We start from the raw sequence: 24,921 nt of genomic DNA on the forward strand, positions 1-24,921 counted from the left end.
CGTACCCCGCGGGCCGGGACGGCTCGGCTTCGCCCCCGGGACTTCCAGCTGACTTTGACTTGGCTTCTCAGTCCGCCGGTAGGGGCAACGACCAGCGGCCTTCCCACGGCCCCCACGCCCCCGGCCTGCTCAGCGCGCCAGAAGCGCTCCCCCTCTTGGAAGGCGGCGTAGGTGCGCGAGGGTGAGTGAGCCAGGGGTCTGCCTGGGGGCGAGGGAGGGGGCTGGCGGAGTGGCAGGGTGGGGGTGGGGGAGGCTTCTGCTCTTAAATGCACGAGGATGGAGGGAGTACAGCCCCAGCCTCCCTGGGCAAAACAAGGAGCGCTTCTGTCTGCCTGGAGACCCCTAGGAAGAGAGACTCCGGAAGCCCAGACCAGCTGCTTCATGCTGCTGGCAGCCAGTAGGGGTATCTTCATGGAGGGAGGGGCCCTTCCATTGCAGCCCCTCTCTTCCTTTCCAGTCCTCAGGCCCAGGCACCGAGAGACAGGTTGTATGATCCCATGATGGGATCCCATGATGGGACGTGGGGGCTGCTGTCTGGGCTAGAGGAAAGGAGGGAGCTCTGTAGTGGGTGCTGACCCAGATTCGCCAGAATCCACCAAGCCCGGACTCTCCACTCCCTTGCGTTCTTGGCACTTCTGTCATATACACCCTCTCCCCAGCTCCACAGCCCCTACCACAAAGTCCAGCCAAAGAGGCTGGGACCGAGGACAGGATTCAGCAAGCAGAGGGCCAGGTATGCCCTTCCCCTTACCTGCTGGGTGAGCTCCTGCAACTCAGTGCTGCTCGAGCCTCATCTTACTCACCTGTAAAAGAAAGAAGGAAAGTCGTTCCTTTCTCCTGGGATTGCCCCCTGAGAACTAGGAAAGACCTGTATGTCAGAGGTCCACTTGCTGCCAGCTCTTGGGCTGTGTTGGAGCCCTGCCCTTCATTTCATGCTCGGTCAGAGGATCCTGAACTGGTGAAAGTCACTTGGAGAGCTGACCTATGAGATCTCGCTCAGCTCTGAGGTGTGAAGTCCCTTCGGGGACATGTGGGTCTGGCCTGACACTCCCCCAAACTTGTGGGAAGATTATAAGAAGGTAGGCTATGTGACCAGAAGAAGACACCGTGCCCCTTAACCTTATTCAGGCCCTGGGTTCCTTGTAGAGAGAGGGCAGGGCTACAGTGGCTTCCCTGGCTCTAGGGTAGTCACCTCCTTCAAGAAGCTGCCAGAGGAGGGAATCAGGGCATCAGAAGGAGCACCAGCAATCCTCCCCTCCCCACCGTTGCAGCTGCCACATCAGCACCAAGTCAGCCTCTCAGGAGCCTCCTTCTTCAGAGGATGTGGCTGCGAGTGAGGAGGCTTGGGGTTGTCCTGCTCCATCCCCAACCCCCAGCAGGCCTTCTCATCCCACCCTCCTCTAGCTTCAGCGAGCATCAGGACCAGCCTTGGCACCCTCCCCAGCTGTCTTAGAGCCGCCCCACTGAGTCACTGCCTCCAGCTCCCTCCCTCCCCTTCTGCTGCCCACTGTCTGCCCACCCCCACCCACCAGCCAGGCTCCCTGTGAGCCCTAAGAGCTGGTTAGACCTGCTGGCTGGCACATGTATTCCTCCAGAGCCAAAGACAAGAAGCCTCAAGCCACAGGCCATAGCTGACCCCAGCACCCCTGGGCACAGGCAGATAGATTCAGGGGCAGGGCCAGGCCTTGGTTTAGTCACTCTGCACAGAATTGTAATTGTAAGCTTACAATTGCATTGTAAGCTTTGTGAAGACAGAGACCATGTATTGCCCACTTCTGTATTTCTTGTATCTAGCACAGGGCCTGGAATAAATATTGAGGGGTGCCTGAGACTGGTCACACCAGCCCTGCCCTCCTGAGGCTCTCCATTTATGAGCCAGATGTAAACCAGAGTCACAAATGGAAGCAGATTCAGAGGCTCAGTCGGAGAGGGCCACAGAAGAGGCAGAGGGTGGCAAGATGCATAGCCCCAGGAGGGCAGAGAGACAGATAGAAATGGGGACAAACTGGGCCTAGTGGGGAACACTGGGGGCTGGGCCTGGAGCCAACCTGAGCCGCTGACCACAGCAGGCTCTGTGGGCTGAGTTTGCAGGACTGAGCAGTGACTCATGGGGCCCAGCTCTGTGGCTCTCCTGGCAGCAGAATGTCCTCACAGAAGCCTTTTCCACTGAGATCATGAAATGGGGATGGGCCTCCCTCCCCTGCCCCTTTACCAGCCAGCTTCGCATTTCTTACCGACATGAGCCAATCAAAAATGGAGTGGGAGCTCTGTACTTCTGTGGGCCTAGTGGTAAGAGAACCACATTCATTGCCCTCATTCCACCCCAAACCTTCCCCTCTTCAGTACTGCCCTCGACAGCGAGGGTGACAAATACCCTACACCTTCCAGATCTATCTCACCTCTAGCCTAAATAAACTCTATACTCCTCAGTGTGGCATTCAAAGCCATTCAGAGACATAATCACAGCCTTCCTGTCTAGCTCTTACATAGGCCTGGAAAATTCACCTGATCACAAGTTTTGTTGCAAAATGTTTCCCTGTTCCTGGAATGCCCAGGTGGCACAGTGGTAAAGGATCTGCATGTCAATGCAGGAGACACAGGAGACATGGGTTCGATCCTTGGGTCAGGAAGATCCCTTGAAGGAGGAAATGGCAACCCACTCCAGTATTCTTGCCTGGGAAATCCTATGGACAGAGGAGCCTGGCAGGCTACAGTCCATGGGGTCACAAAGATTTTTTGAAGGATGTGGTCCCTGGGCCATCTCCTTTTGGAGAGCGGGTTCAGATTACAGACCTCTGGGCTCCCATAGACCTGCTGAGTCAGAACCTTGGGGTAGGCCCAGGAATCTGTGTTTGACAAGCTCCCAGTGGTTCTGACACCAGGGTCTAAGAATGGCTGCCAGCCGTCTCCAACACAAGCACCTTCACATCCCTGGGCCTCCTAGCAGGTCTTCCATCTCTAGCCTTTCCTCCTACCAAGCCTTCCTCCACGTGGGCTTTCACCCATCCTCCCCCAGCACCAGCTACATTCATGCTCACTAGTGCACATCACTGCCCACACTCCCTCGGTCACAGTTCTCCCAGGCTGCCACCTCCAAAACTCGGCAGGGTCACCCCACCCAAGCCTTTGTGTCCTTGGCTGGCCTCTCCCCAGCATGTCACCCACTGCTCCTTGTTTCTCACTGTGTGTGCTCCAGATGTCTTTTATTCATGGTGCTCTTCCCACCTGGAATGCACCCACATAGCCTCACCCATGCTGTCTGAGCCCCGTCTCTCTCTCTCTCTCTCTCTCTCTCTCTCTCTCTCTCTCACACACACACACACTCAGACTCCTCTCAAAGCTTCCCCCGCTAGATCTCCTCCAGGCCTCACAGAACTTTCTCTGCTCTTGGGCTTGTAACGTAACACCAACAGTGACTAACATTTATAATCCTTTTCCACAGGCCAGGCTGTGTACCTGGTTCTTCTCATTTCATCATCCAGACAGCAACGGTATGAAATAAGGATCCCATTTTAGAGATGTAGACACTGGAACTCGGAGAGAGTGTGTAACATACCTAAGGTAACATACCCGGCAAGGGAGGGCTGGGACCAGCTGCTCAGCCTTATCACAGCTGACTGTAAGCCGTGTGAGGGCAAAGCCTGAAAGTCACTCTTCCTTCTCTTCACACATTCCCCAGGCATAAATCAGAAAAAATGGTTGACTAAATGTGTGAGCTTTGCAGTGTGTTCAGGGTTTCAGGTCTGTAAAGACGAATGACAGATCAGTGATTATCTAGGGCTCGGCAGAGGGTGAGGAGTGACTGCCGACAGTACAGTTTCTCTGGGAGACGATGAAACTGTTCCAAACTTAGCTTGTGGGGAGGGTTGCACAACTCTGTGAATATGTTAGAAAACCAACAAGCTGTACATTTTAAATGGGTAAATTTTATGGGGGGTGTGTATGTGAGGTATTGATAGATAAGCCCAGTGGAAACTGGGTCTGCTGTCATCAGGGGTTTCAAGCCCTAGATGTTTCTGGACCCCACACTCTCCAATTTGTATCAGAAACATTCAGGGTAACCAGCTCCCTTGAGATTGTCCTCCCACTGCCATGTGCAAAACACATCTTTTCATCTGTTCTACCCCTCCCTCCAGGCATTTGAGGAACGTTTATCTGGTGCCAGTGTGTGTTGGCTGCATCTTTGGGCACCTTGGCACCTGACCTCTGGGGTCTCTCTTCCTGCAAGTCATTCCCATTTTGTGGACACCCAGTTCTGTGACCCGGTGCCCAGACAACAATTCCCTGGACTTGCTGCAGGCTTCCTGTAAGGTGACGTAGTGGGAAAGAATGGGAGCAGAGGGAGGGAGGGCCATAGGGCCTAACAGTCCTTCCCGGGACCGCCCCCCTCCCCACCCCGCATTCTGTATCCGGGAAGCCCTGGGCCACAGAGTTGAAAGTTTCCATCTCCCTCACCACATGCCCTTTTGCCCACTTCTCACACCTCAAAACCCCCAGACACATGGGCGCAGGACACACATTCATATGAGAGATGTTTAATGTATCTTAGGTTCAAGGTACAAAATTCAGGGCGGATGCTAACCCCAGGAAAGTCACCTGCCACCCAGTCAGCCCCTTTTCCATTGTAGTCAGGCCTCTCAGCCCCAGAGCACCGGAGCAGTGATCCTGGGATACCTGGCCCCTTTCCTGTTCAGGGAATAACGAGGAGACAGTGTGGGAGGCCAGAGGCCACCATCTCCTCTCCTCACAAATCTCAGACCCAAGGATCTGAAAGGTCCAAACCCGGATGCAAAGCAGCAGATCCCCAGAGTGACACCGGCTAAGAAGCAGCCGTGACCCGAAGCCTGGCCCAACCCTGTGGCCTGGAATTGGAGGAACTATTGTCCCAGAGACTGGCAGCAAAGGAAGATAAAGCAAGGAGTGGAGACAGATTTCCACTGCTCCAAATCAACTGGCTGTGGGTAGCTGTGCCGACAGGGCAGCAAAGCCCGCTGCACCTCCCAGCCCAGTCCCTCTGAGGACCAGCCCCTCATGGAGCCTCCCTGCCAGGTTCCTGAGCTGACGTTGGGTTGGGGCAGGGTGGAGTGCAGGACAGCCCAGTGTCAGCTGAGGAGAGATGCCCTTGCTTGGGGGACAGGAACTGCTCCCCAGGAGCACCCGCTGGGGAAGGAGCATCAGCTCCCCTTGTCTCTGGGCCTTGCCTCTAAAAACATCTGGACTGGGTCTTGAACCAGAGTTAGGGCCTTTTTGAAAGGGAAGGTGGCAGGAGTTTTGGAACAAGGAGGGCGGTGAAAAGGGTTCCTGTGAGGACCAGCCCACGAGACCCTTCTGACCTGCCCCAAGGGAGCCCAGCTGCTACTTCAGTCCAGGCTCCTCTAACCCCATGTCCGGTTGAGTGGGCTCCTCCGCCCGTTGTGCAGGGAAGACTTCCAGGGGGGCTCCGGCCCCCTGCTCCTCCCCGAGTCTCTGGGCTACAGCCGGCCGCCTTTGTTGAAGTGGATGCACCAGTGGGAGTTGGCGGTGCCTGGGCTGAGATGGGTGTGGTCCTTGTGTCCCATGAGGGGCTGCAGCTCCTGCTGCTGGGGGATGTCAGCGCTGCTCTCACTGCGAGAACGGCCCGCCTTGGCCAGGCTCGGGGGGAAGGCAAAGCAAGAGTGTGGATCAGAGGAGAGGGGCAGCTTGAGAGGGACCTGGGGCTCTTCCGGGGCCCGTGGGCGGGGAGGCAGGCGTGTCATCGTTGGAGCCTGAGTACACGGCGGGGATGCCAAGCTCTCCAGGGACGAGATGCTCTGGTTCCAGCCTGTCTGCATGTCCACGGGCACAATCTTGGTGGTTTCTGAGGACACGTAGACAGCCAGGTCCCCCTGCCCACTCTTCCAGGGCAGCTCCTTCTCCGCACAGGTTGGGGACGGGGGGATGATGCGTGGGCTGGGGCACACCTCAAGGCTCCCTGGGGACAAAGCAGACAGGCACTCATCGCCAAGCCAGTGACACTTTCTCAAGTGTGAGCACAGAAGTTCATTCTGCAGTTGCCACACAGCATCCATTTGTGCAGTTATTGGATGCACGCCTGGCCCAGGGGAAGCGCCACAGCTGGATTTGCTCCCCACTGTATCCCCAGCACCTAGCACAGGACTGAGCATGTAGCAGTTGCTCAACAAATACCTACTGAACAAATGAAAACAACTAGAACAAGCCAAAGCGAGAGCGAGGCAGGAAAAAACCCATCTATGATCAGCCCTCAACCAACTTGCAGTGCCAGGCTTAAACCACATCCTGCTAGGCCCCTGGCCCAGGGTGAGGAAGATCTCGAGGCTTGGCCACTGCACTCCTTGCCTGAGTTCCCACCGCAGCCCGTTGGTGGGACAGAGTCCAGGAGAGTGAGCTCACACGAACCTAAAACAAGCTAAAGATGAGCCACAGAGGGGATGCCATAGCACAGGGGATGTGAGCCGAGAATCCCAGAAGTGCTGACAGCCGTGATGGAAGGCTCAGCCACGGCATTACAGAAAGGCTGAGGCTCTGAAAGAGGAAAACAGGGAAAGAGCGGCCCTCTGGCTATCCACCACCCCTTGTTCTCCAAAGTCAAGCTCAGTGCCTTGCATATAATAGGTGCTCAGTCAGTGTCTGCGCACTGATAAAGTCCTGAGCAGTGCTGTGAACTTGACTTCAAGTGCTCCACGTTATGAAATGTATTGATGCTGTGACTGAGAGTGAAACTACCTCCCTGGAATGCTGTATGAAATTTTAACAACAAAAAAACTTCAGTGTTCACCTTTAGAGGATGCTAGGTAACTATTGGTCTGAAAACCACTAAGTGAAAGGAAAAATTCAAACATTTATCCATTCTTCCCTGTATGAACTGTACCTCAGACTGACTAAATAATTGATGAGAGAAGGCTTTTTTTTTAATACAAGAATTCCTGCTAATCAATGCAAACAAAAAATAGAATATCAGCATTGTGCAACCCAGAATGAACTGTTGGATGTGGCAGTGATCACCAGTGACTGCAAGACCACCTGATGAAAAACTGACAGGGAGTTTGATAATGGGTGGGTCAGGCTAACAACAACCGAAGCCAATAGTCAATATTAACCTGCAAAAAGACAGCCAGCCAGATGGTACATGGTCCCTGGTGAGACGCAGTGGGAGGTATAACATCACCACCTATGGAGTATGTTTATCAAGTCTGATCTAGATTTGAAGGGAATGTAAAGATCAGTGAAACAGACATATTAAATGATGCTTAGGGGATGCAATCAGCAAAATCCAGACAAGGAAGGACTGGGGGACAAATAACCAAGTTATGTCAATAAATACAGTGCAAGGAAAGAAAGTATGGTGGGGGGACCTATAAATCAGGGTTTTTCAAACTTGTCACTGTCCCAGATAGGAGCAGAGACTTCGCTGTAGAGAGCTGTTCTGTGCATTTTAGGGTGTTTAACAATATCCCTGGCCTCTACCCACACATCGCAGAGGTACCCCTCCCACTGTGACAACACAAGATGTCTCCAGACAGTACCCTAGGGCAGGGGTCCCCACTCTCCAAGCTGTGAACCGCTACCTCCTGTCAGATCAACAGCAGCACTAGATCAGAAGCAAAGTGCACAATAAATGTAATACGCTTGAATCATCCCCACCCATCCCCAGTCCATGGACAAAATGTCTTCCATGAAATCAGTCCCTGGTGCCAAAAAGGTTGGGGACCGCTGCCCTAGGGGACAAAATCACTACTACTACCTCCTTAAGAATCAGTGTTATACGTTAAAAGAGACTTATCCACCAAATTTCACGTGTGGGTCTTTGTCTGGATTTTTATTTGAACAACCTACTGTAAAAATAAATGAAGACAATCAGGGAAATTTGAACATGGACTGGATATCTGATAACAAAGATTTTGGATATGATAATGGTATTGTGGTTATATTTTTAAGAAGGATCCTTATCTTTTAGAGATACTTGCTGAAGTATTTAGCAATAAAGTGGTATGATATTTGCAGTTTGCTTCAAAAGAATCCAGTGAAGAGAGGGGCATAGTGAAGGTGTAAGTGAAATAAGATCAGTTAGGAGTAGGTAATTATTGAAGATGGATGGTAGAGAGATGGGAGTTTATTCTACTATTCTGTCTACTGTATATTTTGAAATTTTCTATAATAGGATGTTTTTTAAAAGACACCTGAGAATTCTTGAGCCAACAGGCAGTGGTAATTAGCATTCTGAGTTCATTAGGTCTCCACATATGGAAGCACATATATGTTGGTTTTTATCTATAGTGATGCTATTTTGATGAATGCAGGCTCCTCTTTCAGGTCCAGCTGCCACTCTTACTGGGGGCTGTACCTGAGGGCTGGTGTGCTGAGCACGGGTCACAGCAGAACCTGGTGTTAGGTCTGCTTGTCACCTTGTGTTTCTCGCCAGAGTGTAAAGGGAGGCAAGTGAAATGGCTGTGAGCTTTGGAATCAGATGGGTCAGGTTCAAATTCTGGTTCTGCTGATTTCTAGACAAGTCCCAAGTTCCTTTGAGCTCAGTTTCACCATCTTGATTGCTGTGAGGACTGAATCAGATCATAGATGTCAGATGTCTGACATAAAAGAAATGCTGAGTAAATGCTGGTTGATGAGTGAATGAGCAGATAGGCAGAGGGACTGTCTAGAGTAAAGGCCATCAGCAAAGGGGGAGGAAGCCAAGTGCGTAGCTCCAGTTTGCTCCAGAGGGAGGCAGGCAGGAGGAAGCCATTACCTGAGGCCTTGCCCTCCTGGAGAACCTCACTGGTGGCCCGAGCCACGAAGATGATCCCCTCGTCATCCTCCTTCTCTGTCTCCGAACTGTCGCTGTCCTCCTCCTCCTCAGACTCCACGGTTAAGATCACAGCAGCTGGACAGGGACAAGAGCTGAGTGGGATTGGCCAGCCCAGCAGCTGCGTCATGGTACCACACCACCTGGAACCCAACCCCTTGTCCATCTAGGCGGAGCCCACAGTTGGTAGAGACACCTGCTTTGTCCTGTGGCTGTTACAGCACTGGCCTAGGGGGGTGGGGGAGCTTGAGAGGAAGGGGCATGGGGCTCCAGAGCCCCAGGAGGCAACAGGAAAGACAGATCCTCAGAGGAAGCCATCAGAGAATCACACTTCCCAGCACCTTCATCTTCTCTTAACCTCAGATCCCATCATCAACGGGAAGCATAAACATCTGGAAGGCTGGAAGGCCCATCAGTGTTGCAGCTCTTCTAGGCCTCTGGTTTTACTGCAGGGACACTGGACACCAGGGCCCACCCATCCTTTAAGGCACAGACCAGGCTTCATTTATGACACATTCTCCAGGTCCTCAGGGTCTGTAGCCTGTAGTTAGCTCTCAGGTGTCACAGACATCTAGTAACTGCTGAGACCTGTCCATCTAGTTTTAAGGGGAAGAGCCCCAGCTCTTGGCATTGAGTACCATGCAGAGAAGGTCCTGCAGGCTTCCAGTCAGTGGGAACCTGCCCTTCCCCTCCCCGTCCCATCCTCAACACCACCCCACTCCCTGCTTACCTGTGTCATGGAAGCCCAGGTCTCGAGGAGGTTTCCCGTTTGTAGCCTCAGTGTTAGCCACGCCATCCTTCTAAGGACCAAAAAAAAAAAAAAAGTCCTAAGCCTCTTGCCCTGACTCCAAACCCCAATCCTGTCATCTGGTGGGGTCAACAAGAAGACAGGGCTTCCTGACACCACATGGAAGGGAATCTGTGTCAATTACAGTGGTTCTACCATCCCTTGACCCCCACCCCCACCCCCCAGCAAGTGTTGTAGAGTCTGATGGCCCCAGCAGAGATGCTCAGTACATCAGCCTGGGTTGAATAAGAAATTCATGGAGTCCCCGCACCCCTTCCCCAACAAGGAATCTGCCTCTTTCCTGCTCACTCCACCTCTGGTAGGTGGTCCTGCTGCCTTGAGCAGGTGACCACAAGAGGTTGCTCTCCCTCTGAAGGCTTCCCCTCTGGAGCTCCAGGAAGATGCAAAAGGGAACTCAAGCTGCTGCAGCCCCCAGGTCCCTGAGGCTGGATTCCAAAACCTGTGAGCTCAAAACTGCATGCCATCAGCCTGCAGCTGCAAACAGGAGTCCTAGAGAAAGCACATGCCTTCTTGTGGCCGGCCTTGCGGGGTCGTGGCTTGCTCTTGGTGAAGCAGATGTTATGCTTGGTGGACTTAAAGGACTCCAGCCGCCGCTTCATGTTCTGCTGGAAGACTTCCTTGTCCTGGCGTTCCTGCGCGTCCTCAGAGATGAAGTGGCGGCTGCAGCTGGCTTTGTACTGGCAATGACAACCCCACCCTGCCATGAGGCTGGGTGTCCTGCCTCCCACAGGAACCCCACGTCACAGCCCCAAGTTCACCATAGCTCCTGCCAGCCTGCTGTTTCCAGAACTAGCCATGGAATGAAAAAAACTTAAAAATACAATAGAGACCCAGCCAGACTCTATATTCTCAGTTCTTTATCCCAGAACCTACTCCCTCAAATGTGGCTTTCCTTATCCCCTCTTGCCCTCTCCCTGTTTTCTCAGATGTGAAGTGACAAGAGACAGGGGATCATGTGTCCTGTCCTCAGGACTACCATGAAACCAAGGCAGGCATTTCCTTCTTTGCACCTCAGTTTATCTGAGCCTAGTCCACATGCCTGGCCCATTTGCCTTCTTGTGACTACACAGAACTCTGTCCAGCTGGCCCTCCCTACTTAGCCCTTTCTGCAGCCGCCACCATGACTCAGGCCGCAGGAACTTCCGTGACTATCTCTTGCCACCTTGGACCCTCTCAGTCCAACCATGCCTGTGCCCAAATCAGGACCACCCCATCATCTGCTCTTTCTAACTCTTCCTCATAAAGACCAAGCCCACTACACCCTCACCTAACCTGTCTCCACCTCTGGCCGCGACTGCTTAGCAGCCTTTTCATTGCCTCCTGGTAATTTCCCAAAGTACCACCTGCGTGTTCCCAATCATTCTTGTCCAGCTGCACACCCCCAGGCTGGTCTCTTTCCTTTGCCCTTCATATTTTCTGCTTCCCTGAGCTGGATCTAAGAATCCCCTTTAAATGTCCTCCCAACTGCCCTCTTCTACACACTCATGCAGAGGTGCCCCTCTCTCCCTTGAGTGGGGGTGGATGGGTACAGAAGCCCAGCTCCTTCACAGGGCTCTTCACTCCCCACTCCCTGCCTCCATCAGTTCCCTTCTTCTCCATCAGTTCCTCCCTCCCAGTCCTCCACTCTCCTGCATCTTCAATCCTTCCCTGGCCACTGGCTCCCTGCCTCTGCTTTTAGACCTGTTCCTGCCCTTACCTCCTTGAAAAACGCCTTTCCATTGACACCATTGCCTTGCTTTTGCTGCTAAACCTTCACACTTACATTCTGACACTTCCCCTAGTACCCATTAATTCACTGAATGTCAGAGATACAGCTGGGGTGGGAGCAAGGGGGGTTGCCTGACTGCAGCCCCACTGTGCAGCTTTCTGCCGGGTCATCAGTACCTTGGCCTCTGGTTAGGCAACATCTGTGCAAAGTCCAGCCCTCCTCTTGCCCCAGGCCTCTGAGACAGCTATGAGGGGCATCAGCTACTGCCCCTCCAAAGGCTCCTTCTCTCTCCTCCTCTGCTGGCTCCCCTTCCTTTTCTTCCATGTGCATTCCCCAGCATTATCCTTGGCCCCCTCTCCCATCTCAATGCCCTCCCCAGTGAAAGTATTGACTCTCTTAGTACCAGCCAGCCCAGTGATAAATCTGTGCTTCCCAGACACCAGCCATCAGACCAGCTGCATTTCAACCCCCTCAAGGGGCTTATTAAGAGCAGATTCCTCATTCCATTCCACTCAACAGAATCAGATTCTGCAGGAGGTGAAGCCAGGAATATGTATTCTAGTAAGCTCCCCAGGAGATTCTGATGTAGCCAGGCCAGGAAACCGCTGCTGTAGATTGCTTCCAAGTCTTTTTATCTCCAGCCTGTCTCTCTCTCTCTTTTAAACTATCATCTTATGTTTCTAACTGTATACTAGACACTTCTGTCTCTAATGATATTTCTGTGAAGAACATGAAGAATTATGGATTGTGTGCTGGCATAACTAAGTGGATTTAGAGCTGGTTGAGTAACCATACCCCCAAAATTCTTGATCCAGATCAGTCTGGAGGAAAGTCTTTAGTAGCAGACCACAGGGCTCTGTCCTCAACTCTATCCTGTTCATTTTTATGTTGATTTTGATGAATACAGAGTTAACAGGCTTAACAGAATTTTATATGATGTGAATCTGAGGAGATTTTTGGTGACCGACATGGTATCCAAATGATGGAATGATGGGCTAAATCAAATAAGATGACATTTAACAGTGATAAGCACAACCATAATCCAGGTGTTTTTTTTAGTCGACTACACAAGAACTGGTTGGACAAAACCCATTGACCAAACTTACATACACACACACACACATCAACAGCCAGCCAATCATTATGTATCAGTACTTCCTAATGTAATATAATAATACAGCTGTCAAATGTTGTTGAATACAACCAGGCCTCTAGATTGAACTACCAAGAAATACAGGGTACCAAGGATAACATGTCAGATACCACCTCTGGAATACAATCAGCAAAATCTGTAAAATGCAGAATTTTCTAAGACGATCTATCCAGTTTCTTCAGTAAATAAATAAAAAGGAGGGAAAAAAGGAAGAAGAAACTATTACAAATTAAAAAAAAATAAAATAAAAAGACATACTTACTAAAAATGCAAAGTGTGGACTTTATTTGGATCCTGGCTTGAACAAACCAGATGGAAAAAGATAATGTATTGAACTCTGAGTGGATATTTGAGGTGAGGTGAGAAGGAATCACTGTTACTTGTTGTGTGCGGTAATGGTACTATGGCTTTTTTGAAAAAAAAAAAAAAGAATTCTTGCCACCTAGAAATACATGTGGAAATATTTAGAGATGATATGATGTCTGGAGTTTGCTTTAAGATAATAAAGTGTAGATAGGGTGTAAGGGGGAATTATTGGAACTGAGTGATGGTTAAATGAGTTTCTTTATTCTCTCTAGTTTTGTGAATGACTGAAATTTTCTATAAGAAAAAGTAACCAAAACCGAAAAACAAACAAAAACTCCACAAGTTGGATGAGACAGGGTTTCACAGTCATTAACTGAGGAAGACATTGGGGGTGGGTTGTCTGATTGTACGAACAGTGTGAGGTCTCAGGGTGATGAGCCAGAGCTGGAGGGATCCTGGGCTGCGGGAAGAGAAAGGCAAGTTCCATAACTAGAAAGGTTAAAGGTCCCCTGTGCCTGGCCCTGGCCAACCACAACTAGCATAGCACCTTCTATCTGGGGCCTCTTTGGCCACGGCAGTGAAAGCCTGGAATCCTAACCACTAGTCCATCATAGAATTCCTAGGGGCCTTATTTCTAATGGCTGAAGAAGACACATCAGGGACAGAAGCTGCTGGCCTGAAGGCAAGAAGGCCTCTGTGTGAAAGGAAGCTGTTTTGACATCTTTGCAGGCTTTTGCTCTGCAGAGGTGCAGAGAGTCAAATCAGGCCCAGAGGGAGCAAATTAAAGGGAAAGAATTCCCGTCTCTCTAGAAAGGGCCTTGACTGTTAGAGCTGCCAAGAATGGTCACAGCTGGCTTCTCATTTAAGAAAGGTTCAAGGTAATGGCTTGCTGCCCCCTTGTGGGGTTGCAGCGGATTCCTGCCTGGATGGGTTGGACCTTTCCAACCCCGAGGCTTCACAGACCTGCACGGGACTCACTCATGTTACCTAAACTGGATGTCTGCCTCCCCCAGGTTAAGCTGCTCCCAACAGGCCTCCTTGGCACTCCTGCTTCTGTCTGTGACCCCCATCAAGCCCTCTGTACCTCCTCTCCCCTTCCTTGCTGATTTCACAGTCCTATGTGCCCCCTCTTCCTTCCAGCCACCCAGCTCTAATCTGCAGTGTTTCACTCCAGCTTCCCAACTGATTCTCCTGGCCTCTCAACTCACCCCGTCCAATTAGATCTGCTCTCTGCTACCAGGGAAGACATCCTTAAACCATCCTTGTAACAAGCCAACCTTTCTCAAAACAACAACAAAAAAACCCCAAAACTAAAGGTTATAACCAACAAAATGAAGCCCACGCTCTTCAACTGGGCATCTACAGCTCTCCACAAGCTGGGGCCAGTTGCCTCTGGAGCCTTGGATCATGGCCTCCCCAGACCTCGCTCCCCCTCGGGACTCAGAGGCCCTGCCTGCTCTCACCCTGCGGCGCGGCTTGTAGAGGCCTCCGCAGAGCAGGTGGTGCATCGCGGCATCTTCCCGGTCCCGGCCGCTGCGCACCGTGTCGATCACCTGCAGATCCAGACACGCTCCACTGCCGCTCTCCCTCCTGCGGGCGGCGGGGACACGCGTGCTGGGGCGGGGCCGGGAGGCGTGGCCCGGGGGATGGGCGGAAGCAGAGGTGCTCACGGATCTTCCCCAGAGGGATTCAGAGAGAGGCCCCAGTAGGGAGGAGCCTGGGGAAGCGGGAGGGGGCTCCAGGACTTACAGCAGGTTGGTGACGGAAGTCTCTGCCATGGAATTACGGCTGGGCATAGAGGGCAGAGTAAGCCCAGTGGAGGACAGGACGTGGCCTCCCTGCAGGAGCCATGTCAGAGGTCAGATGGCAATCAGATGAAGGTGGCGCAGACAGAGGGGAACAAAAGGAATAACACCGGTTAACACACTTTGCTCTCTGGATGTTCCAGGGACTGCGCTAGGTGCTTTTCTATACTGCACCTACAAAACTCTGTGACAGAGGTACTCTTTACTGTCGCTTTCTTACAGTTGAGGATACCGAAGCTCAGAGAGGATAAATGACTTACCCAAGGTCACAAGCCTGAGATGATAACAATCTGAACCACGTCTGCTGATGCCAGAGTCCAGCTGTCTCCCACCTTTCTGCACTGCCCACTAGAATCTAAATGTCAGCGTCAGGCCGGGCTCATTCCTGTAGCTGCCACTTCACAAGTCCATGGAGTCTACTGGGAATTCCCAACTCCCTGCTCAGGGCCTGCCTGCCTGCTTGTCACCGCTTCCTGCCTTGCCCTGCTGGCCACCCGCCCATTCTCCATTGTCTGCTGGCCCACCTGATCCACGAAGCTGATGGCGTCCCGGATGTTGAGTCTGTAATACACATCCCAGATCTGGTCCCGGATGCGGTAGGCTGAGCGCCGCATCAACAGCTGACTTAGGTACTTCTTATCAAACTGCTCCCACCTACAGAGGATGCCAGGCCCAGTCCTGAGTGCTGGCACTTCCTCAGACAGGGCTGGGGCACTGCCAGCGCGGGGCCCACATCTCTTGGTGTGGGCATCGGTCAGGGAGAATCTGGAAGCTGGTCCCTGCCCTTATGGAACTGACAGTGCCTGACATTGATGAAGTTATGACATGTAACTATAAAATTGCAACCATGACAGGAACTACAAAGGATAATTGTAGAGTATAATGGGGATTTGTCCTAGTCAGGGAAGCCTCCCTAAGGACATGATGCCTGTGGTAGTATCTGAAGGATGAACAGAGAGGTTAAGGAGGCAAGATAGAGGGGAGGGAATGTTCTAGTAGAAAGAACAACATGTGCAAAGGTCCCGCTGGCCAGGGCAGGGGGAGCATGGTGGGTCCTGAGTTTCTAAAACAGGGTTTATTTCGTTGGCAGGCCGAGAGTCAAAGTCACAGCGGAGCACAAGGCGGCTGGAGTCTGGAGGTGCCAGACCACGCAGGGCAGGGCCGGGCAGGCCTCGCTGGGGAGCATTATCTCATCCTGAGAGTACGGGGACACCAGCCCTGCCTGAAGAGCTTCAGGGACAGGTCGCCCAGCCTGCGCCTGGCTGCGTCCCTTCTCAGAAGTGTGGCATGTCCCCCATGCTGCCCTGGCTGGGGCTGCTGGGGAGGGGGTGCTGCTGCTGCTGCTGCTGAAGGAGCCTGGAGGCAGCTCCCTCACCTGTCCCTCCAGTAGTGATAGCCATGGTGGCCCACAACGTCCTCCACTGCAGCCAGAATGTGGTCAAAAGTCTAGAAGGGGGGTGGGTAGGGGGACCAGATCAGGACTCTGCTCAGAATAGGAGAAGGGAGAGAGGGACAGGTGGGGGGATGGGGTTCTGGTACCCACGTGCTCATGCAGCTCCTGGTTCAGGGTGGGTTTGTGATGCTCACTCCTCTTCACCTTCAGCCACTTGACCAGTGGCTTGATGGTCAGGCCCTATGGACGGGCAGCCGGTGAGCCCTGCCCTGGCCAGTTGTCTGCTGCCTTTCTCTCCCCACGGTTAGGCTTCAGCTTCTGTATCTCCACCTCACTGCTCTCAAAGTCTGGGAAGTCAAGCCCCTGCAGCCCCCAACAGGAAAAGGAGCCCCTCTCCCATAGGCTCCAGGCCTCCCCGAGGGCCTGCCAGACCCTCTCCCCATCCAGCCTCCTGGGCGCTCCCACCTGCACGATGACTGTGAAGAAGACCACCACAATCGTGGTGGCTACAAAGTAGTCCTTGGCAGGGACCTTGGTCCTGTCCAGGAGGATGACGAGAGCGAAGGCCACAGCCCCCCGCAGGCCCCCATAGGACATCACCACCTGGTCAATCTTGTCCAAAGGGACCAGCCGGAACTGATTCAGCACCCACGTCTGCAGGACTACGCCTACAGCAGGAGGGAGGCCAGTGGGAGCAGGGTGTTGGGAGTGGAGGGCACTGGGTGCAGCTGGCACCCGGTATCAGGGCTCAGGTCTGAAGGGCTGGGGGGGCTGAGCAACACAGGGAGGACAAGGATGTGGACTCAGAGTGTGAGATGAGCTGGGGTAGGGGGGCAAGGGCAGGGAGGATAGGAAAGCATGGGGTGCCAGCTATACCGAGGGCTCGGAAGAACAGGATGAAGAAGAGGGTGCCCAGCACCAGCCCAGAGTCCCAGGCCCACTTGGAAGAGTCCACGGCCGAGATGCCGAGCAGCATGAAGATGACGGTCTCCGCACAGCTGGCTAGAGTCTTCATGGTGTACTTGACAGCTGTGCGGGACTTATGGGAGATGTTGGCCTCCACATACTTCTTACAGCCCAGGCCACACATGGTCACCCTGGGAGAGGAATGGAGAGTCAGAGCAATGAGCAGGGGCTGCAGGAAGCACAGCCTCTGGGGTCTGAGCATGCACAGGAGAGGGTGTTGCCCATCACAGGATGTCACACTCAGAGCCAAAGCGCAGAGAAGCATGGAGCCCGTCCAAGGATAGGTAGTGGTAGTCCTGGGATAAAAGGGTCGGAATTGCCAGGCTTCCCACTCAGTGCCTTCTGGAGGGGAAGGTGGGAAAACGTGATCTGACTAGCACAGACTGCCTGAAGCACCTTTTGGAGTTCTGTGGCCACCAGAGCCATGGCATCAGGCCTCAAAGTCTACTTCTGGCTCAACCCACACCCCAGAGAGCACTTTAGGCAGGGAAAAATTGGGTTCTGGGGGCCCAGGACAGTTCTAGAGGTGAGTCCTGTAATGTTCCCTGAGGTTTAGTGTCTCCCCTGGGAAACTTGAAGCTCCCCCTCAAACTCAAACCTATGGACTCCTCAAGGTCCTGCTCCTGTCTGTGTGAAGGGCAACCATCTCCAGCACCCCCTCCCAGCTGCCTGCGTGCTCAGCACCCCCAGGACTCACGCAAGAATGGCAGAGAGCGAGGCCATTTCAGCGGTAAGGTAGGCTGCGTAGGCGAGGAGGAAGACCAGCAGCGGCTCGATGATGCGGACCCGCTTGGTGAAGCGTGTGGTCAGGGCCAGGAGGAAGGCAAAGACTAAGCCCACGGCTGCCCCGCCCAGACTGACCACAAACAAGGAGGCTGGGGGAGGAGTGGTTTGTCAGCACGACCCCTGGCCGGGACCCCTCCCGGGCCAAGACTGCTGCCTGGCGGGGAGTGGAGGAGGATGCCCACCATGCTCCCCAGGGGTCAGGATAGCAGGAAAGCCCCTCCTTCTCGGGTTCTCAGGGCCCTGTTTCTCTGTGGAGGAGGGAAGGGAGGAATGAGGCACCCCAGCAGCATCCTCTGTCCAGACGCAGTGGGGGAGGGGCTCAGCAACCCGAGGGAGGCAGCCTCCAGTGCCCGCTGAGAGGGGGGAGATACTGACCGACTCCCTTCAGGTAGTCAGTGGCCCGCACGTTGGCAGAGCCCATCTCCACAAAAGAGTTGCAGACCTTGTACAACACCTGAGTGAGAAGTGGTGCATCAGGAGTGATGACAGGGGAAGGCGGAGACCAGATTTCTTCCCCAGGGGATCCGGGGAAGGGTCTGAGCCTGGTCAAAAGCATGGCAGCATGGGATCAAGGAACGGCAGCCCAGTGCGCACTCTCACCACGGTGACTGCATCGTTGAGCAGGGACTCGCCAAAGACGATGATAAAGAGGGTCTCGTTGACGTGCACCTCCTCAAAGACAGCCAGCACGGCCACGGGATCCACTGCTGAGATGAGGCTCCCGAACAGCAGGAAGTCCAGCAAGCCAGCCTGCACTCTAGGGGCTTTTGAGGGACAGCAGACGGTGAGGTACTGAATTGGCTATAGCAGCCCCAGCGACAGGCCCAGACTGTTGAAACAAGGATGCCCCAAGAGGACTTGGGATGGTGAAGAGTGCGTCAGCCTGCAGGTCAGGAGACCTTAGGTCTTGAGCCTAAGGACTGTCTTTGCCACTTACCCACTCTATGACATTGGCAACGTCACTGCCACCTGACTTCTCATAAGCCATACCTCCTCATATGCCTGCCTGACAAGATTGCTGCAGAAATCAACCAGGGAAATGGCTACAAAAGCTCTGTGTAACCTGGAGAGCTAAGATGGCACTGACAAGAAAAAACTTAGCAACAGCAATAATAACCACCATCAGGTGGAAATAGGCTGCTGACTGGCTTTATTAGGAGAACAAAAGAGTGCCGTCTCCCACATTGTAGTTCTCAGCCTAAGGAAGGCAACAATTCTCAGCAGGAGGGGGAGGGGCTAGCCATCCACAAGGGCTGAATACAATATGAAAAGCACCCACCATTGGTGGGACTCGAACATCCCATGCAATCTCCGTGAAACCTCAGTTTCCACTTGTATATGCTGAGAATAATAATAGTGTCTACCTCAGAAAGTTTCTTATTGAACCAGTACCTATACATAGTAAGCACTCAGTAGTTATTACCTATTACTAGGATTACTATGATTATGGGCTGATGTCCTCCCCTCCCTTCCTGCCCCCAAAGAGTTCACTGACCCCATAGAAAAACCAGGTTGGAGACCTGAGTGAAAATTGCAAACCTCCCTTTGCCCCTGGGAAGAAGTCTGAATCATCAACTTTCAGGGTTGAATGGGTTTGGGGCCCAGAAAATGAGAAAGAAGGGAGCAGAACAGGGCAGCCTGAAGGCAAAGAGCTCTCCTGCTAACCTTGGACCTGATATCAAATGAGTTTAAGGGCCTCTATTTCCTCGTCCATTAAATGGGACAAATGATACCCCCAGCAAGGTTGATATGAAGAGCCAGTGGGATGAGCAAAGAGAGAACACCCAGTGTAGTGTCTTGCATTCTGCAGATGTATGATATGTATTTATTAAAATAATAAAAACAGAAAACCACCCTGATGTGACCTGGGCAGAGCCCTCAAAGGGATGTTGAGCTGTGCCTCAGGGGAGCCAGGCTGGCAAGTGGCAGTGTGGTAACAGAGGGCAGGAAGAAGCAGGGTGGTAAATGCAGGCTCCCCAGCCTTGGCAGCCCACGCACAGCTGGGAGCCAGGCCCCTACTCAGCTGTCATCTGCAGAAGCCCAGACTCATCTGGCAGAGACCTAAATGAAGGCTGCAGGCCCATCTGGAGCACTGCCCAGTTGGGAGGGGCCTAAGATGGAGGCCTCAGGGCATGGCTCTTGTCAACAGAGGATCTTCAGAGCTGGAGGAGAAGGGAGCTGGGGAAGGAATCTGGCAAAGCCCCCCACGGCTGGTCCACGTCTTAGAGTCACTCACCCACAAGTCCAGCCTGCTGCAGGCCCCAGAGGGCAGCACCCGTTGTGAAGGCATTCCAGAGTGTGCCCACCACGGCATAGGTGAGGATGGCGCCCAAATTGTCAAAGAACAGCCGGCTGGGCATGAAATAGCCCGAGTCCAGCACAATAGGAGGCAACAAGAAAAGGAAGAAGGTGCCTGGCTCCAGCTGGTACTCCGCTTTCTTGGCCACAGCCAAGACAATGCCCCCCAGTGCCAGTCCCAGCAAAATCAGCAGACAGCTCTCAGGCACCAGAGACGTCACCTTCCGAGACAAGTGAAACACTACAACACAAGAATAGGGCGGGAGGTATCGTCAACTTATGAAGCACACACACACACACACACACACACACACACACGCACTGGCCTATAGCCTTCCAGTCTTAGACATTTATTCAAGGTCAGGACCCCCAATCCTGGGGCCAAGGAAGAAGAAATTCAGGATTGCTAGAATCTCCAGCCTCCAGAGCTTCAAACTCTCCACTGCAGCCACAGTTGTCTATTTCTTAGTGCTCCTATCATGGTAACTTAGGTCTCTGCTTACTTTTTCCACTTCTGAAAATACCCCATCCTCTCTACTGTCATCCTCAAAGGACCTCACCTTTTTCTGCTCTCCCTTATCCATTGCCGTTATTTGAACCTCAGCAAATACAAGGTACATTTTTATGCATAACATTGTTCTAAAAATTAGGGCCTCTGGAGTCAGTCTCCCTGGGTTCAAAGCCTAGGTCTTTCATTTACCAGTTCTGTGACTTTGAAGCAAATATCTTCACTTTTTTTTTTTTAACTGTTGGGCCGGGTGTTAGTTGCAATACGCAAAATCTCTAGCTGTAGCATGAGGGGATCTAGTTTCCTGACCAGGGATGGAACCCAGGCCCCTGACACTGGGAGCTCGGAGTCTTAACACTGGACAGCCAGGGAAGTCCCAGTCCCTTTTTGACTTGCAGTTTTTTCATCAGTAAAATGAGAATAAAGACAGTACTGATCTCATAGGATTGTTGCAAGGTTTAAGTAATACGATCTGCTCAAAAGCAGTTAGCCTAGTGCTTTGTAGTAAGTGCTCTATAAATGTTACCTTTTATTCTATTATTGTGTCCTGCCCTAGATCATAATGCATATTATACCTACTAGGAGTACAGCAGATCTCCTAGCCCCGTGTGCTTTTTCATTGTGTAGGTTCACTAAGGGCTCAGTAGTTTTAGAAGCAATAGACTTAGCAGTTAGACCTCCAGTTCTTCTTGTGGCTCCATCCTATCCTAATTGTGTGATCTCAGGCAAATTATTTAAATTCCTGAGCTTCAATTTCTTCTCCTGTAATATGGGGAAAAATAACCGTCACAGGGTGAGGATAAAAATGATATAGTGTGAAGGTGCCTAGCAGAATGTCAGACACATAATAGGATCTCAACAAATGTTAATTCAATATGATTCTGGGGGGAAGTAATAACATATCTGACCCATGGAAAGAAGAGGAGGTATGGAATGATTTTCTAGCACTATTGCCACTCCTACCTTTGCCTCATCATATAAACTCTTTGGGCTTTCGATTGGGCCCTGGGCCAGGTGAGCTCCTCTCCCCAGACAATCCTTGGAGTGGTGGGTAGTTAGGGACACCTAACACCTTGGTGTTAGGCTGTATGAGACACAATGCTAAGACAGTGCCCTTTGGAAGCTGTACCCAGAGAGCCTAGGACAGTGCCTGGCCTGTGGTGGGATCTACCTAAATATCTGGTGAATAAAAGGGAAAAAAAAAATCCTAGCAATGAAGCTGGGGGAAGGTATTTCTGAACATTCTACCTATCTCTCCCCACCCCTAATCCCAAGGATTTTTTTTTTTTTTTTGGTTGATGAGAAAAAGACTCTCTTCAACCTCTTCAACCTCCATAGGAGATGTCATCCAAGCTAGAAAAAGAACTATGATTTATGAGGAAACTACAGCCATTGCTGTAAACCCTAAATAAGACAGGAACTCTCCACCTGGCAGACTTCTCAGCAGACCCAATTTTGGTTCCTAGATCTGAGGCTCCTCCTACCTTGCTCTTATTGCTGCCAGGCCCTAAGGTGAGCTCAGCCACAGCTCTCCCCACACTCAGCCCTACCCCTGGTCCCCCTCTCCTCTCCTTCAGGGACCTTATTCCATCCTTATCTCCAGAGCATGCATTAATCCCAGCACTGCAATCCAAAACCCTTCACAAAAGCCTGTTCTCTGACAGAACTAGGCTCCTTGAAGGCATATCAAGCCCCATTTTCCATTATTAATGGGCTGCCACGGCAGAGTGGAGAGCTTGTCTGTTCCTGCCCAGCCCCCACTCCCAACTGTGTCCCTGGGGGAAGAAGGGGGCAAACTCTAGACGGCGCGATTCCTATGTGAAGAATGTACTGGTGAGACTGGGAGTACAGACTGTGCCAGCTTAGATGGGGAGTGAGTAGCAACGGCTCAGCTATAATTAGTCACCCCCACAGCGCAGGCTGCACAACAGGGAGAGGGAGGAGGGTCTCTGGTGGGAGGAGGGACCATTGGCTGCTCAGAAGTGGGGAGGAAGGGGCAGAGGCGAGGAAAAGCAGCTCTATTCAAGGAAAGAAGTCTGAAGCACAGCTCTCAGTACTGTGCAGACTGAAGGAGATTGAATGTGTGAAAGCCTCTAGGGCAGGCAGCACATAGTAAGGCCCAATAAATGGAAGTTTCCCATACCCTTAAGTGGGAAGAGGTAGACTTGAATTGGAAGGGGCGGGGACACAGCTGGGCACAAGAAGGGGACATCTTTAGGGGATGGGGGGGATAGAGGAAAAGTGGCATTTTAGCATCCCAAGAGAATGGACATTTGGAGGTGGCCTCCAGGGAAGGCTGCTTCCTCGGGACCTGGATGCTGGGGTTTGCCAGAGAATACTATCACCTCAATGTCCCACACGCCCTCACTGCTGACAGGGACTGGGGATTGGTGGAGGGGAGCCCAGACCAAAGAGCTGACTGCAAGGAGAAGAGGGGAAAGAGAGGACAAATTAGGCTAGGGATGGGGTTGGAGAGCGCAGGGGCAGCCCTCTGAGAAGGCAAATCCTCAGGGCTCCCACGCGAGAAGGGGAGGAGGGGGATCCACAAGAGGAGGCGCAGAGACAAGGTGAGAGCCCGGATTTGCGGAATCGGAACCTAAAGTCGGGGCACTCTGCAAAAATCCGGCCGGGATCTGGGGACTAGGGGTTGGGGGCGGGTCCGCTGCCTGCCGCCGGCCCTGGCGCACGCACACACGCACTCACCGATTTTAGCCAGGCTGGCCACCAGGATCCAGAGGGCTACCAAGTAGGGCGCCTCCACCTCGTGCCATTGCCAGCGGAAGAGCGCCAACCCTGGGGGAGGCTCACCCGGCGACCCCGGCTCCTGGGTGGGCTTTTCGGTCGCTCCTGCCCCCGCCAGGGGCAGCCCGAGCAGCGGCAGTGCGGCGCGCAGCATCCTGCCGCCTGCCTAGCAGCCCTCCAGGCACCGCACGGCGGCCGGCCCCGCGTCGCCGCCGCCGCCTACCGGCCTCCCCCGCGTCACAGGCACGTGGGGTCCGCTCCCCCCAATCCCGGCTCGGATACCCCCAACCCAGGTCCGGACTCCGAGACCCTGTCCCGGGCGTCCGTACTCCGGACACCTGCCCCTCAGCTCTAAACCAGTCTCGACTCTGGAAATCCCCCAGTGCAGCCCTCCCCCACAAGCCCTGCAACCTAGTCCTTCAAGCCCGCTCCCTCAAACCCTCCCCAAACCTCCCCCGATCCGTATTCAGAGCTGTGAGCGGCCACAGTCCCCAAGGGGCACCGCGGAGTCCCACCCGCCGGAGGCGACAGCCAGTCGCGAGAGTGACGGGGGTCTGCCGGGTGGCGGGGTTCAGGCGAGAGGAGGGCGGCCCCGCCACGGAGAGTGCGGTCGGCGACTGGCGGCCGGCCCCGGGTATCGAGGCCGCGGACCCCAACGCTGCCCCGTGCAGACTGCAGGGGGCAGTGCGCCGTCGCCTTCAGCTCAGCCCTCGGGAGCCTAAGACCCCTTCGGGCCCCGCTCTCAGACCAGAGCTGCGCACGCGCACTAGGCCTTTTTAGAAAGCCGTGAGGGACAACTGTCCCCGTCGTCCCCAGAAACCCCAAGGCCCAGATTGGGCCGAGTTCATATCAGGCTGAGGAGGAGTCTCTTCCTCTTCATTCACCAAATCGAGGGGCAACCGGCCTCCCTTTCCCTTAAACTACAGTGAACTCTTCTCACCCTTTCCATGAGACAATGAAGAGAACGTATCTTCTTCCCTAAACTACGAAAACCCAGCCTATCGATTCCCTTCAAACTAAAAGGAATTCACTCAACCTTTTTTCCCAAACCTGAGGAGGCATTCGGCTTATCCCGCCCTAAACTGAAAAGGACCGTTTCCCCTTTTCATTGAAGTACAACCCATCCCTGTTCTTCCCCCAGATTGAGGGTAACGTGTTCTACCTCGCGGCCAAACTGAGTCGTTCTATCCTTTTCCCAGAATTAAGAGCACCCGTCCCTCTTTCTCCTCCAACTAAGGGTAAATCATCCCACCTCCTCCTTTGAATTGAGTGTAATATATTTTCACTTCTTGCTCCAAACTGAAAGGGACCCATCTCCCTGCTTCCTCCAAACGAAGGACGCCCATCCACTTCATACCTCAGCTGAAAGAAATCAGATCTTCAGGTCCCTAAACCTAGGCGGACCTGGCGGGCCACGATCTGAAGAAACTTCCACCCCATCTTGCCCTAGCAGTCTCTCAAGAGAGCACAGCCTCACCGCCCCCAAGCCCAGAGAAAGCCTCTCGGCGCTCTGCGCGCTCTCGCAGTGGGTTGGGGGACGCGTGAGCTCGGGTTTTCCCGGGACTAGCCTGTGAACTAACGGGCCCACGATCACGCCCTCTGAGTGACTGGCTGCAAGCTCCACCAACCGCAGTACGCCCCCGACCCCGCG

The 24,921-nt window shown here is 53.1% G+C and overlaps 1 protein-coding gene across 8 annotated transcripts; it reads right to left on the minus strand.

Moving 5' to 3' along the window:
• Positions 1-4,519: 4,519 nt before the first annotated feature.
• On the minus strand, positions 4,520-24,863 carry SLC9A5 (solute carrier family 9 member A5). Of its 8 annotated transcripts, none has more exons than XM_070451163.1 (16): positions 24,628-24,863; positions 19,959-20,241; positions 18,323-18,486; positions 18,098-18,176; positions 17,634-17,811; positions 16,847-17,067; positions 16,436-16,638; positions 16,121-16,210; positions 15,953-16,023; positions 15,102-15,231; positions 14,522-14,610; positions 14,236-14,362; positions 10,112-10,282; positions 9,528-9,597; positions 8,741-8,875; positions 4,520-5,950 (listed from the first exon to the last, which is right to left on the minus strand). In XM_070451163.1, exons 2-16 carry the CDS (start codon positions 20,080-20,082, stop codon positions 5,472-5,474), a joined length of 2,331 nt encoding a protein of 776 aa, XP_070307264.1. In that variant the 5' UTR covers positions 20,083-20,241; positions 24,628-24,863; the 3' UTR covers positions 4,520-5,471. The 8 variants fall into 8 exon arrangements, with proteins under 8 accessions (XP_070307264.1, XP_020740626.1, XP_070307265.1 ...); XM_020884967.2 differs by lacking the exon at positions 24,628-24,863 and adding an exon at positions 23,232-23,663 and having other exon boundaries at positions 19,959-20,261; XM_070451164.1 differs by lacking the exon at positions 24,628-24,863 and adding an exon at positions 23,337-23,395.
• Between the last annotated feature and the right edge of the window lie 58 nt (positions 24,864-24,921).

Source organism: Odocoileus virginianus, chromosome 20, assembly GCF_023699985.2.
Source record: "Odocoileus virginianus isolate 20LAN1187 ecotype Illinois chromosome 20, Ovbor_1.2, whole genome shotgun sequence".
In the NCBI taxonomy this organism is placed as follows: domain Eukaryota; kingdom Metazoa; phylum Chordata; class Mammalia; order Artiodactyla; family Cervidae; genus Odocoileus; species Odocoileus virginianus.

Bases quoted from the DNA above. Each gene is read 5' to 3' on its own strand.
- SLC9A5 (XM_020884967.2), bottom strand. From the start codon at position 23,424: ATGCTGCGCGCCGCACTGCCGCTGCTCGGGCTGCCCCTGGCGGGGGCA. The intron at 20,262-23,231 runs GTGAGTGCGTGT...CTTGTGTTGTAG, and splicing joins GGCCAGCCTGGCTAAAATCG to TGTTTCACTTGTCTCGGAAG. The intron at 14,611-15,101 runs GTGGGCCAGCAG...TGGCTCCTGCAG, and splicing joins CCATCAGCTTCGTGGATCAG to GGAGGCCACGTCCTGTCCTC.